The 13,881-nt window shown below is 37.9% G+C and overlaps 1 protein-coding gene across 1 annotated transcript in view; it reads right to left on the minus strand.

Moving 5' to 3' along the window:
- Positions 1-13,881, minus strand: part of PDE3A (phosphodiesterase 3A) — a 327,252-nt gene that overhangs the window by 35,079 nt on the left and 278,292 nt on the right. The window contains exons 6-8 of the mRNA XM_047787451.1: positions 7,316-7,535; positions 3,875-3,960; positions 427-581 (exon numbers count right to left, since the gene is read on the minus strand). Of these exons, the coding sequence (XP_047643407.1) occupies positions 427-581; positions 3,875-3,960; positions 7,316-7,535 (461 nt within the window). The remainder of the gene's footprint in view (positions 1-426; positions 582-3,874; positions 3,961-7,315; positions 7,536-13,881) is intronic.

Below are 13,881 nucleotides of genomic sequence, written 5' to 3' on the forward strand. Positions count from 1 at the left end.
GCAAGGAAAATAAATATTGCCTTTCTAAATCAAGGAGGTACTAGAGAAAAACCAGTATACTTAGAAGCCCTAAGATAACTAGCATATTTCATTTTGATTGATTTTTATAAAATATTGTTTTACTGAATAAAATAACTCATTTTGCTATGAATACTTCCATTTTTATACTGGGTTAAGAAATACTTATAATCAGGTGCATAGATGAATACTTATGTTTTTAATCACTAAATAATGGAACCATTAAGAGATCATTAAGATTTGGACAGAGAAAAATTACATTGCTGCATATAGCAAGGGCTATCATACATGTGTAAACTGAGTGAGACAGATCTTCAAACCTAGTGACACAGGGATCTATCTCTAAGCCACTCCCTGTCACAGAAACCAATTTCTCCAATAATGAGTTAAATGAGAGGGGGGGACTACCAGGAACATCATGGTGTCAGGCGTGTAGGCACTGCAAGCTGATGCCTTCCTCAGAGGCTCTCTGGAGCACTCAGTCTCATCTTCATTCTGTACAATATCACTGCTATCACTGTTGTTATTGGTTTCATAATCAGAGGTAACTTGAGCGGTGTCATCTGCAATTAAGAGAACAGGTTATCACGCAACTAGCAATGGAAAAAGGGTCCCATTTAAGTGAATATGCCTAAAATGCATATGGTAAATGTAGTGTTTAGGGAAATGCTGCCTTCATGAGCTTCCACACCAAGAATATAGGATCATAGGGAAGGGACAAAGCATACAATTTTTAGCCCAACAAAATAGATGGAATTTTAATCTGCGATTTATATGACATTCAATAATCCCTCAATAACCTTTTAAAATGACTTTCAAGTTACCTCTTTTTTGATTTGAAGTATAGTTGATTTACAATGTTGTGTTAGTTTCTGGTGTACAGCAAAGTGACTCATATACACATATATACACAAGTATATATCTTTTCCACTGTGGTTTATTACAGGATATTGAATATAGTTCCCTGTGCTACACAGTAGGACCTTGTTGTTCATCTATTTTATATATAGTAGTTTCTATCTTTTAATCCCAAACTCTTAATTTATTCTTCCCATTTCCCCTTGGTAACCATAACTTTTTCTATGTGAGTCCATTTCTGCTTCATATAAGTTCATTTATATCATATAAAATCCTATGACTTTCTTTTTCATTTATGCATGCCCCAATACACTAAACCACCTAGTAGCTGACTAAAACCCTACTCTAGAATGGGCACATGGGTGACAGAAATTGAGTTGACACCCCAAAACAAAGAACATACAAGCCAGAGCATGTGCTAAAGAGCATGCCAGGTCCTATGTGTCCAGTCTCAATCCCCAGGGGGGCTGTGGCTTCCTTCCTTCTCTGCCCCTCTCCACTGTCTCCCACTGCAGTCAGCACTAAACTGTGCTAAACCAGGGGACAACCAGGTAATATCAAGTCTCTGAAGAACACAGTTCTGGGGTAAAGACCTCAAGAAGATTCTCAGAGCTGAATAAAATACCTAAATGAAATTTATAGAGTGCTTGTTATGTGCTGGATACAAAGGGAAGCACTTTATTTGTACTAACACATTGAATCTTCTCAACAAGCCTAGGAGGCAGGTACCATTGCCTTATTCCATTACTCTTAGCACTTTGCAGATAGGAAACTGAGGCCCAGAAAGGCTAAGTAAATTGCCCAAGAGCACAGAGCTGGTAAACTCTGCAACGAGAACTGAACTCAGGAAGTCTGACCTGAGTTTCTATACGCTACTTCTGGTGAAGTCTAGCTTTATTTTTTTTTCTTCGTTTTATCGTTTCCTTTCCATGGCCTGTGAAATCTTCACCTCTCCCAAAGTCACAGAGATATCTTCCCGTGTTTTCTTTCAGAAGCTTTATTGTTTTAGCTTTTAGTTAGGTCTGTGCTCCATCTCATGATAATGTTTCATATGGTGGGAAGTAGGGGGTCAGCTTCCATTTTTTTTCCCAGCCCCACTGTATTGGGAATTTGGATCTCTGTTGTTGTTGTTTTTGTTTGTTTGTCCTTGCACAGCCTCACCTGGATAGTGGTTGAATCACAGCTGCAGCTGCCAGCCTTTGCCACAGCCACAGCAACACCAGATCTGAGCTGTGTCTACAACATACACCACAGCTCACGGCAATGCCAGATCCTTGATCCACTGAGCAAGACCAGGGATCAGATCCGCATCCTTATGGATACTAGTCAGGTTCTTAACTTGATGAGGTACAACAGGAACTCCTGGATCTTTGTTGAAAGTTCAATGACTATGTAGGTGTGAGTCTCATATCAGGCTTTCTACTCAATTTCATTTGATTCTATTTGGTGATCCTTATGCCAGCACCACATTATCTCCATTACTATGATTTACATCTTGAAGTCAGGAAACATATTTTCTCTAACTCTGTTTGAGGATTGCTTTGGGCAGTCTAGGTCTGGTCAATAATGACTTTTGTTATGTGCCTTTTCCAATCAGGAGTAACTTGAAGGACATTTCCAAGGACTCATCTTCCACCCTTCCTATACAACTGCTTCTATGTTAGATTCAGACATAATATGAAAATATAATTGACCTGTTTCAACCCCAGAATGTGCAGAAAATTGAAGAAGCACACTCAAAGGTAAGAAGGAAATACTTCCCTTGTTCCATCAGCCTCAGTAAAGTCAGAGATCAGGGACACTGAGAAGGGAATATTTTGAGTCTTTAGAGTGAGACAGTATCAGATAATAGCCACACAGAGCTATTTTTTTTTTTGTCTTCTGTCTTTTTAGGGCCACGCCTCTGGCATATGGAGGTTCCCAGGTTAGGGGTCGAATCAGAGCTACAGCCGCTGGCCTACGCCACAGCCACAGCAATGCCAGATCTGAGCCACATTTGCAACCTACACCACAGCTCACAGCAATGCCAGATCCTTAACCCACTGATGGAGGCCAGGGATCGAACCGCTACCTCATGGTTCCTAGTCGGATTTGTTTCCGCTGCGCCACAACAGGAACTCTGAGAATTCTCCTTTTGATTTTTTCCTTGTTTATGTCCCTGTACCTTTGTCCACTGTCATAGCACACCATTCTGGTAGACAAAAATCAATATATATGGAGTATCTATCAAGAACTGCTAGAGCAGATAATTAAGAATCATTTTAAGGTACTTCTGTCATCCTAAAATATAAAGTTCATGAAAGCCATTTTTTCCCTACCTTGTTAATGTTCAGCTCTAACAAAAACAAGTCCCTAGGGTTGCATCGATAAAAATAATAATTATTATAGTAATTATGGCAGCAAACACTAACCACTTACAGTGAGCAAGATACTATAATAAGTGCTTTATGTGGTTTAGTAATTAAATTCTCGCAATAATCCTGTTTGGTAAGTACCATTATTATCTCCAATCTGCAGATGAAGGGACTGAGACAAAGAGATTACAAATGAGTTGGTAGCTGAATCAGGATATAAACCAGTCTCCAAAGCTGATTTTCTGAAGTTCTCCATAATACTGCCTCAAAGAAAAACTTTTTGAACCAGCTTTTAGTGATCTAAGCAGGGTCATTTCTCAGAATCTGCAATGGAGATCTCCAGAGAGTACCCTAAAATTGATGCCTTGCCAATGGCCCCAAGGTAAAATAACATTTCTACAGAGATCTACATATTAACTAAAATGGCCTCTCTTTTAAAAAATATTCATTTGTGTCTAGATGTATAGAAACATTTTGGAGAGCTATGCATCAAAATTTAACCTATGACTAACACTAGGTAGTTGGATTATGGATGATTTAGATTTCCTTCATTGTCTTTTTAAATTTGTAATCTAAAAAAAAAAAAAGAAAAAATCAAGGAAAGCAATGTCTATTTTGAGGAACAGAATCCAACAAAGAATTACCTGTTCTGCTTTGTGTCTGAATGGCTGGCCCGCTTCTCTCCAGGGGTCCATCAGCAGGATTCCCTTGAGAATATGGTCTGCCACAGCTGGGAAATAATGAAACAGCTGTAATTAGAGCCTTTCTTTTCAAAAAAGTCATAGGCATTCACCATGTATGTAGACACTCAGACAGATAGCCCTAATCAAATATTTCTACCACTACTTATATATTTGATGGAAGAATTTTCATTTTGTTTTACACATGGATGTTGGTATGTAGGATACTGTTTTGAGGGGTTTTGTTTGTTTGTTTTTCTAGGTGGGGAAGAAAACAATCAACACAAAGGATCAGAAATTCTGTTCAACTCTTATCTTCCTCCATAGTCTAGACCATCCCTGAAGTGAAACTACTGGCACAATTTTGTGACATTATTTAGATAATTCTCGATACCTTCTTAAAGTAGTGATTTTAGAGGTGCCACTGTGAATTTGGTCAAAAATCTCTCTCTCAATGGAATCCCTTTGGGTCTGCTAACAGCCTCACTGTTAGATTTATTTCTATGGATTATGAGACTTTATGTCCAAAGAGCCCTTTAAGAGAAGGTTGCCAGTACACCAGTTAAAGCCCTAAAGAAATGAAGGAAGTAGACGTATATTTTGACCAAGAGTGAAGGAGAAACTGACCACACAGGATGCTATTTGAGAACGAAAGGCCATGGGGCTACACCATGGGTAATGGAGAAAAATGAAGGTACTTGATAAGTGGGCAGGGATCTTTAACAGCAGAGGTTGGAGGAGGTAGGACGCTTTTGCTTTCTCAACAGTTTTGTCTGTTTTAAACACTAAAAAGTAACCCCACAAATGGCCTGGCAAGTTTCCTCTCTCACTTATCTCCTTCAGAGACATCATGATTAGATTTTAATTCTGTATTTTGCTTCTGGGTTCTTTCATTCTGCCTAGTGTTACCAAGGGTCTCAGAGGGTTTTTTGTTATTTAGCCACAGATTACTCACTCTAAGAGGAAAAGAGTGATAGTTTTAATGTATCATATTAAATATCTCATCACTTTATTTCCCTGAATTGTGTTTGTATGTGTAGGAGAGATTGGCATTTTCCAGTTAGAGTATTTGCAGCCAAAGAAAATTTATCTTTCAAGCCTTGGATGTACGTGAAAAGCAGCACACACAAAATATGTCTAATTATGAAATCCTGTAAGTTTGATTTAGGGAATCCAAGGAAATGACAGAACAAAGGGGAATATAAGCAGATATAAATGGTGGGCTTACAGTCTCGGATAAAACTTGGTAGAAGAAGAGTTGATTAGTTTGAAGATTTTTTGCAAGATAATACTTAAAAGGAACATTTAAATTGGTAGTTCAAATATACGACCTCTTATGCCAAAAACACAGCTTGTAGCATAGACATTAGAGCAGCCAAGAGACTGGGATTCAAGGCCAAACCCTTCAAGTTCAGCAGGGGAAACCACAATAATTAGTCGTGTGTTTCTGGAGTTCTCTGTGCCTACATGGGTGGTTGCCTTGAAGGCAATAATAAAACATGGTTTGAATTATAGATGTATAAAGCCCAAACAAATAAAACACATACTACTGGAATTATAAACACCACTGAACAAGCAGACAGTGAAATTCCCTTCCTTTTCTCTAAAACTTCTTTTATAAAAATCTCATGACATTCTTTCTGCTAACAACACACACACACACAAAGAAAGAAAAGAAAAAAGACTGTGGTGAGAAAAGCTACTTGAGTGGTACATCTTTTCTGAACATCTCTGTTCTTTCTTTGGGCAAATTATTTCTCACAAGTCTGGAGCCCACAGGGGAGTGTCTCCTGAGAAACGCTGGAAGCAGATGTTCTGGATGCTGGAGACTCCCCTGGGCTCTGTCTTGGCTCAGGACTCACCCCACAAAAAAGGGTTTCTTGAGGGTGTTCCCCCAAACACTAGTTCCCTGGGCAATAATTAACCTAAAGAAATGGGTTCTGTGATCCAATAAATTCAGAAAAATGCTACATGAGACAGAAAGCGAGAGGTTTTCTCTTTGCAGGACTTCTCAGAGCTTTTAATAAAGTGATGTATGTTTTGAATCACTAAAGAGGAAAAACTATGAGAGATCTGTTTTACCACAGAACATGGTTTTATGTGGGTGGGAAAAGATGGGATTAACATCCTACAGAAATTATTTTTTTTATTAAAAACGCTGTTATACAGAGGGCAGCAGAATAACTTTTGGATGGTCTAAGAACTTTTTACTCTGACCTTGGTCAAACACACCTACACAGATGATTTTCCCTTTTGAAAATATTTGTAAGGAGAAAGGGAGTAAACATAAAGATTACAAAAAGAAATAATCATTTAACTTGGAGAGTTTATGAACAAAGGCTTAGAAAATGAAATTTGTGAGGTTACAGCTGAATTCATTGATCAAGTCTTTGTCTGTGATCCAACATTTGGTATCAGAAGACCAACACATAACTACTTTATCCAAATAGCTGTCCTCATTAAGCATGGGGTGGGGAATGGCATTTTACTCAAGGCACTTTTGTGATTATACTTAGTTTTAAAACAATCAATTTTTTTCTACTTAAAAAAATACTGTAGTGGAGTTCCCTCATGGCTCAGTGGGTTAAGGATCCAGCATTGTCACTGCTGTGGCTCTGGTTAGAGTTGTGGCATGGATTTGATCCCTGGCCCAGGAACTTCCACATGCCACAGGCATTGCCAATAGTAAAAGATAAAAATAAAATAAAAGGCTGTACTATTTAAAAAATATTGCAGTGCTTTAAGATCAGTTATACAAGATGAAGCTATTACTGAAGAACAATAATATATTAATCAGTAAGAGGAGGTATTTCTTTTTTAGTGACAATGTTAGCAAAATGATTACTCTTACCATGCTAGGAACTTTTTTCTTATCCTCTGTAACAGACAACACTTTGTCCTTCTGTTTCAATGTGGCAGAAAAGCACAAGCAATTGCTTAATTATATTCAGAGATCCATTTGAGTCCAGCCATAATGTTCCATGTATTATCTTCACATTTTTAAAGTGTTAAAATGGGAATTGCAAACTTAAGATAAAATGGTACCTTTAAAATCAATATAAAATCTCCCAACTATCAAATTATACCAAAGTACTTGATACGAGTTTTTAATTATACGTTTATGCATCCTCCATCCATAACATAAAAAATAGACCACTAATTATTTTACACCACCTCCAAAGATTAGCTGTATGGACTCATGCATGGACTCGTGCATGGAAAAACAATGAAAACTTAAGTTTCTATTCTAGCCCATTCAATACAAATGGCATTATCTTGTACTTTCTTGTCAAGTACTTAGGCCAACCTACACAGGGCTACGTGGATGAATAGTGCATGTTCCTAAGAGAAAATCAGTATTAGTTTTGTTTAGTTAAACCCCAGTTAGTAATACAAATTCCTTACCTGCTACATATAACAGGTGGAGTCAGGATCTGAGGAGAAAGGTCAGGGGCACTCTGAGTGTAAGTTAAGGCCTTGTGAGAACTCAGGCCTTGTTTGGCCGTTGCATCAGCAGGTTCTGGAAACTGCACTGTAGAAATTTTGCTGACTGGGCTGCTGGCAGGAGTCCCTTGGAGAGGCGAAGAACAGGGTGATGAAAGAGGTGAAATTTTCACTAGAGAACCTAAGAAAGAAAGGGAGTTATTAAATCACTATATATGTCTTTGAAAGTCAAAACTGCAACCCTTAAGCTTCACCTTGGACTCCACTGAACCGAGTAAGGACCAGGTGAGGGCTCAGGCCACAGGGCTGCCCCCCTCTCCCCACCAGCAGGCCACCAAGTAGTGACAGGGTGTACAGTGGGGTATCCGCAGCATGAAATATGAGGAATGACTCATCAAGGAAAAAAAAAAAGGGTGGTGATGTTGGAAAATTCAGTTAAAGCCGTGGTGTCCTGGAGTAAGTTCAGGACAGAAAGATATTATTTTCTCCTCCCATTTTTGTTTTTCTTGGCGCCCTGACCTGAAGATAATAGTTAAAAATTTCTCATGTGTTTGACTTCTCTTAGGTAGTGAGGTTTTTGGCAGAAACAGGATCGGCCACTGTTTAAACACTAATGTATCTGAAGCAGAGTGTAGCAGGCATGGGTTGCTTAACATATGTCAAAGAAGACGGTACCTTTCTGAGACTCAACTGACATTATTAGCCTTTCATGTTTTCAGTGAAACTACTTTTTGTGTATCAAACAGTACTTTGATCAGCATAGTTTCTGAAGGAAACATTTAAATATGCAATAGGATCCTACTTCAGATCAAACAACAGGCCCGAAGCTCCACTTATAAGTGTGGATATTTGTGCCAAACCATGTTTACTTTTGATTGTGAAAATTTTACAGAACACTTGCTTCGATTTCCAAGTGCTGATGCCAGAGGCCAGGGATGGTGTCTTTTGAAGTTACTCTCCCTAAACACAGAGAAGGCAGCCAGCATGAAAACTGAGAAAAGAGGAGGGAAACTCCTGAACAACTACCTGCTTCCTTTTTTCATGATTTCATGGCTGAACAATCTACTGTAAAGCAAGTGAAATGAAATCATTAAAAGTCATTTTCTATTGCTCACCGCTCCGGGGAAACATAGAGCCAGCAACATTCACACCACTGAGTAATACGTGTGGTGAACTGGTAACTGGGCCTAGTTTGCTTCCAATGTCCAGTTCACTCAAAAGTTTTATTTGTCACACCCAAAGGTTTTCTGGTCCACTGAAAGGAATATGAAGCTTGTTGGTGGGCTTATGTAATGCTTAAGTTTCTTTGTTTCTTTTTTTTTCCTTGCTTTTTGCTCTTACAGGGCCTCATGTGTGACGTATGGAAGTTCCCAGGCCAGGGGTTGAATTTGAGTTACAGCTGCTGGCCTACACCATAGCCACAGCAATGCATGATCTGAGCCACCTCTTTGACCTACACAAGTGCTCACGGCAATGCCGGATCATTAACCCACTGAGTGAGGCCAGGGATTGAACCTGCACCCTCATTGTTACTAGTTGGGTTGGTTGCCACTGAGCCACACTGGGAACCCCCAATGTTCACGTTTCTTGTTGGCATTGCTATTTCTTTTGCTTTATTTGCTCTAAAAGATGAGAAGTTGTACTATTCCTTTGATGTGGTGTGGAAGCCGGCTACCCCTCCTTGTCTTGTTCCCAATATTTTATTGATTCCTGATCAACACATCATCCCCTGCCTCATACTTAACAAATAAAACCATTTAGACCCTGGGAAGTTAAAAAACCTTTTCAGGGTCACAGTGGGAGTAAACAGCACAGCTATTCTTGGTAAACTGCTTCATTAGCCCATTTTTCTATCAGAGACTGCCCAAGGAGGGAAAAAAAATTTATTATCTACTAGATAGAATTTTTTCTTCTCTTTACAATGACATTCCTTAGGTTTTGTTTTTTAAAAAATTAACTTTTGCATTCTTTTTCTTTTTTAAATTGACATATAGTTGCTTTATAATGTTATGTTAACTTTAGGTGTACAGCACAGTGATCCAGTTATACATCCATACATATCTAATTTTTTCAGATTCTTTTCCCTTGTAGCTTATTACAAAATAGAATATAGCTCCCTATGCTATACAGTAGGTCCCTGTTCCTTATCTATTTTATATAGTAATGGGTATATGCTAATTTCAAATTCCTAATTTATCCCTCCCCCATCCTCTTTTCCCTTTGGTAACCATAAATCTGTTTCCTACGTTTGTGAGTCTGCTTCTGTTTGTATATAAGTTCATTCATTTCATTTTTTTTAGCTTCCACATGTAAGCAATATCATATGACATTTGTCTTTTTCTGTATAGATTACTTCTGGTAATCTCTAGATCTATCTATGCTACTGCCAATGGCATTATTTCATTCTTTTTTATGGCTGAGTAATATTCCATTGTATGTATGTACCATACCTTCTTTATCAATTCATCTGTTGGTAGATATTTAGGTTGATTCCATGTCTTGCCTATTGTAAATCATGTTGCAATGAATACTGGACTGCATTTTTCTTTTGAATTAGTTTTTTTTTGGATATATACCCAGGAATGTGATTGCAGGATCATAAGGTAGCTTGTTTGTAGTATTTTAAGGAACCTCCACACTGTTCTTCATACTATTTGTACCAATTTACACTCCTGTCAGTACTGTAGGCGGGTTCCTTTTCCTCCAAACCTCCAGCAGTTAATATCTGTAGACTTTTTGATGATGGTCATTTTGACCCATGTGCAGTGATGCCTCATTGTACTTTTGATTTGCATTTCTGTAATAATTAGTGACGTTGAGCATCTTTTCATGGTTTTTGTTTTGATTTGTATTTCTATTGAAAAAATTTAGCTGTTTACCAAAGATACTGACAAAACTTCTGATTACATAATTCCCTGGGCCAAAATAAAATCACTAGATTTTTAAATCAGAGTTCCCCAATCAACCTATCATTATGTGTAGCAAGTTACAGGTACACTGTGAAGAACTAATGGTTGTACATTTTTTAGGAAAGAAAACTGTCTTTGGTTGTGCCAAATAAACTTAATTTTAATATTATCTCTGGGAGTCCTCATTGTGGCGCAGCTGAAACAAATCCAACTAGTAACTATGAGGCTGGGGACTTGATCTCTAGCCTCACTCAATGGGTTAAGGAAGGGGTGTTACCATGAGCTATGGTGTAGGTAGCAGATGCGGCTTGGATCTGATGTTGTTGTGGCTGTGGCATAGGCCAGCAGCTGTAGCTCCAATTGAACCCTTAGCCTGAAAACTTTCATATGCCATGGGTGAAGCCCCCTCCCCCCAAAAAATAAGCAAAAAAAAATTATCTTCAACATTTTATAATTAGATTTTCTATTATAATTTTATAAAATAAAGAAAATACCATTTTCACCAAGCTCTAAATCCCTTCCCATGTCTCCATTGCTATATAATATTATCATATTCACACATATTATTACACATATGTGCACTCACATAAGAAAGGGCGGAAAGAGCTAGTTAATTTAGACTATATGTTAGATTAAGGCCCACTGAGTTTCCAGATAATCTTAGAAAAGCAGTTTTCCCATTAAGGAGCTGGATGCTGGTACAATGCGGTTTAAAGACAGTCAAGATATTTGCAGAGTATGTCAATGATTTGTTCATTTAACAAATATTGATTGTATATCTGATTCCACAGACTCAAGGATATGGTAGTGAACAAAATAAAACTGCCTAATCTCATGAAGGTTTAACTCTTTAGGGGAAACAGAAACTAGAAAAAGAAGAAAGGGAGGAGGAGGTGGTGGTAGAAGGAGGAAGAGGAGAAGAAAGAAGGGGAGGAGGAGGAAGAAAACAAAGTTGGGTAGTTTTAGGTGATATGAAGAAAAACTAATGCAGAGGGTATAGGACAGAGAAGGGGGGGGATGCATTAAGGGTAAAATTTGAACAGAGGCCTGATGAGATAAGGAAGACATTTAGACCACTGGGGAAAGCATGTTTCAGAAGGAGCGACCTATGTGGGAAGTTTCAGAGGATCAGTCAGGAGGTCAATGTAACTGCAGCTTAGCAAAGAGGAAAAGGGGAGCAGAGAACGGGGTTGGTGGGCAAGGTGTTATAGGGTCGGACAGGTTAAGGCAAGGCTTTAACTACCATGTCTTAAAGGGAATCTTGGTAGGCATTGCTTTAGGTAATTTCTTTATTATTTTGATAAATAACTGTGAGTTTGGGGATAGCTTTCTACCATTTTTCTAAGAGTAGATGAAAGCCAAAACATTATCCGTTTTTTGTTTTTTTTTTTTTGCCATGCCCATGGCATCTGGAAGTTTCTGGGCCAGGGATTGATCCTAGGCTGCAATAGTGACCCAAACTATAGCAGTAACAATGCTGGCTCTTAACCCACTAGGTCACCACGGACCTCCTATCCATTCCTGTCTTGACATAATATATTTTCTGAAGGCAATTTATGAGAAGAGTGATTTTCTTCATTGCTAAGTTTTAGCAGTTGCCAGCTGATCCTCTCAGAGAAATGCAATTCACTCTTAAAATACAAATTTAAAAATCCACTCAATGATTAGAGATTTTGGAACTCATGGATTAACTAAACTTAAACAAATAAGCAGAATTTAAGATTCCAGGCTTACTGCCTGGGATGAAATTTAAAATAAACTTTGTAACAGAGGAAAAGCCCTTTGCTCCTCAGGGCTGTTAGGCTACATATTTTGAACACTCCTAATAAGCATGGGTCTTGGCAACACCATGAAAAGCAGGGCTATTTTTATTCTGTAGGTGAGACGATAAAGGTATAAACATACAAATTTCTTTTTTCTCAAGCCAAACTCTTTCTCAAAGTGTGACTTATCATAGTTTACTTAAAGTTTTAAAAACAGAAAGCATTAGGAATGCCAAAGGAAATGGGCATATATTTACATATGTTTGTCTTCAAATAGATGGAGAGATAGAAGTGCAGATAATAACCAGATACTCTTTCCAGAAAGGAGAGACTGCAGATAAAATCATTTCACACACAGGAACAGGATGCTCCAAGGAAAGGGGAGAAATGGCCTTCTTGTAAGTCTTCATAACCAAATTATTTTCTAAGTTTTTTTTTTTTTTTAAGTGTAATCATGTCTAAAGTTACAAGATGGAGTTTATGGCCTTTGCTATCTCACCCGCCCTGATATTGCATACTCACACATCCACACAGACACACATATACACATGGACCCGGAGAAATATGTATACTCTCAAATATATTTATCTTTGTTTTACATTTGAATAACTTTAAGAGACTTTAGGAAAAAGACATAGCTCATGATGTGATCTGGGTGATTTGGACTGACCTAAGTTGAAATACTTAAAATATAAACATTGAAAAATTAAAAATACCGCTTTAAAAGATTCTAAAGTACCAACTCCTTTGAGTAATTGAGTCTTTAATTCCATGTTCCTGAGAACATGAAGAAAATGTGTGTCAAGATACAAGGAACTCTGGGCAATCAAAGAGAGATGATAAACAATACTGGAGGGAAATGATTTAAGTGAATCCATCTGTGTTGTAAAACTCTCTGAGTTTAATTTTAATTGGACAAAAAAGGGACCAGTATGTCTGATAAATACATGTGTCTTTTCCAAGCCTACAGGAAAATCAACTGCCCTAATATTTTTCCAAAACCAAAAAAAGTATAGAGAATGCAAAAAAAAAAACAAAACCAAAAAAAACAAAAAACAAATCAAAGCAAAAAAAAAAACCTACACAATGCCATAATTAAAATTCTCTCTCACTTCACGTTTTCCATAGGAAAAACTTGGTCTCACTTTTAGGTGTAGCGATATCTATAATCATTGTAATATGATTATAAGAATCTTATAAAAACTGTAAGAATCTGGAAAGGGGCTACTGCAGATGCGATCAGCAAGAATAAGAGGGATTTTAAAAGCAGAATGACATCAAGGCATCTATCTCTACACATGCAGTGACTCAAAAAAGAAAGGCAAGATTGAAAATGCACATTATAGTTAAATCTCCTCTTTTCATGCTTTAATCAAAGGACTCCTATGTGATTTCATCCATTTATTTTATATTAGTAATGGCATAATAATTGGTTGTGTTTCAACTGTTTAAATGAATGCTGACTGATGGAGCCAGAGGACACCCTGTTTACTTGATTTGCCCCAAGAACAGATTTCATTAGTCCCATCTGGAAACAGGTCATTTATCTTCCAGTGTCTCTGTTCTTGAAATTTACATTTGTATCTCCTTACCTCTCCTCCTATTGCTTCTTACTTTCCTCTTCAGACTCTCCGCACACCTTATCTATAGATTCCATTTCCGTTACTCTTTGCCACATTAAGGGGCTTTTCTTTATGCCACAGAATCCTAGGCTGGCATCTTGTTACTTACATAACACCTACTTAGCAAATCAACCCCAACTTGCCATCTAGGCAGGATGCCAGTTTCCAATAGACAGCCCAGCTGATCAAGGGGAACTGTCATTGAACTCCAGCTCATTGATTCTTGATGGATA

Source organism: Phacochoerus africanus, chromosome 7 (genome assembly GCF_016906955.1).
Source record: "Phacochoerus africanus isolate WHEZ1 chromosome 7, ROS_Pafr_v1, whole genome shotgun sequence".
NCBI classification, from domain to species: Eukaryota; Metazoa; Chordata; class Mammalia; order Artiodactyla; family Suidae; genus Phacochoerus; species Phacochoerus africanus.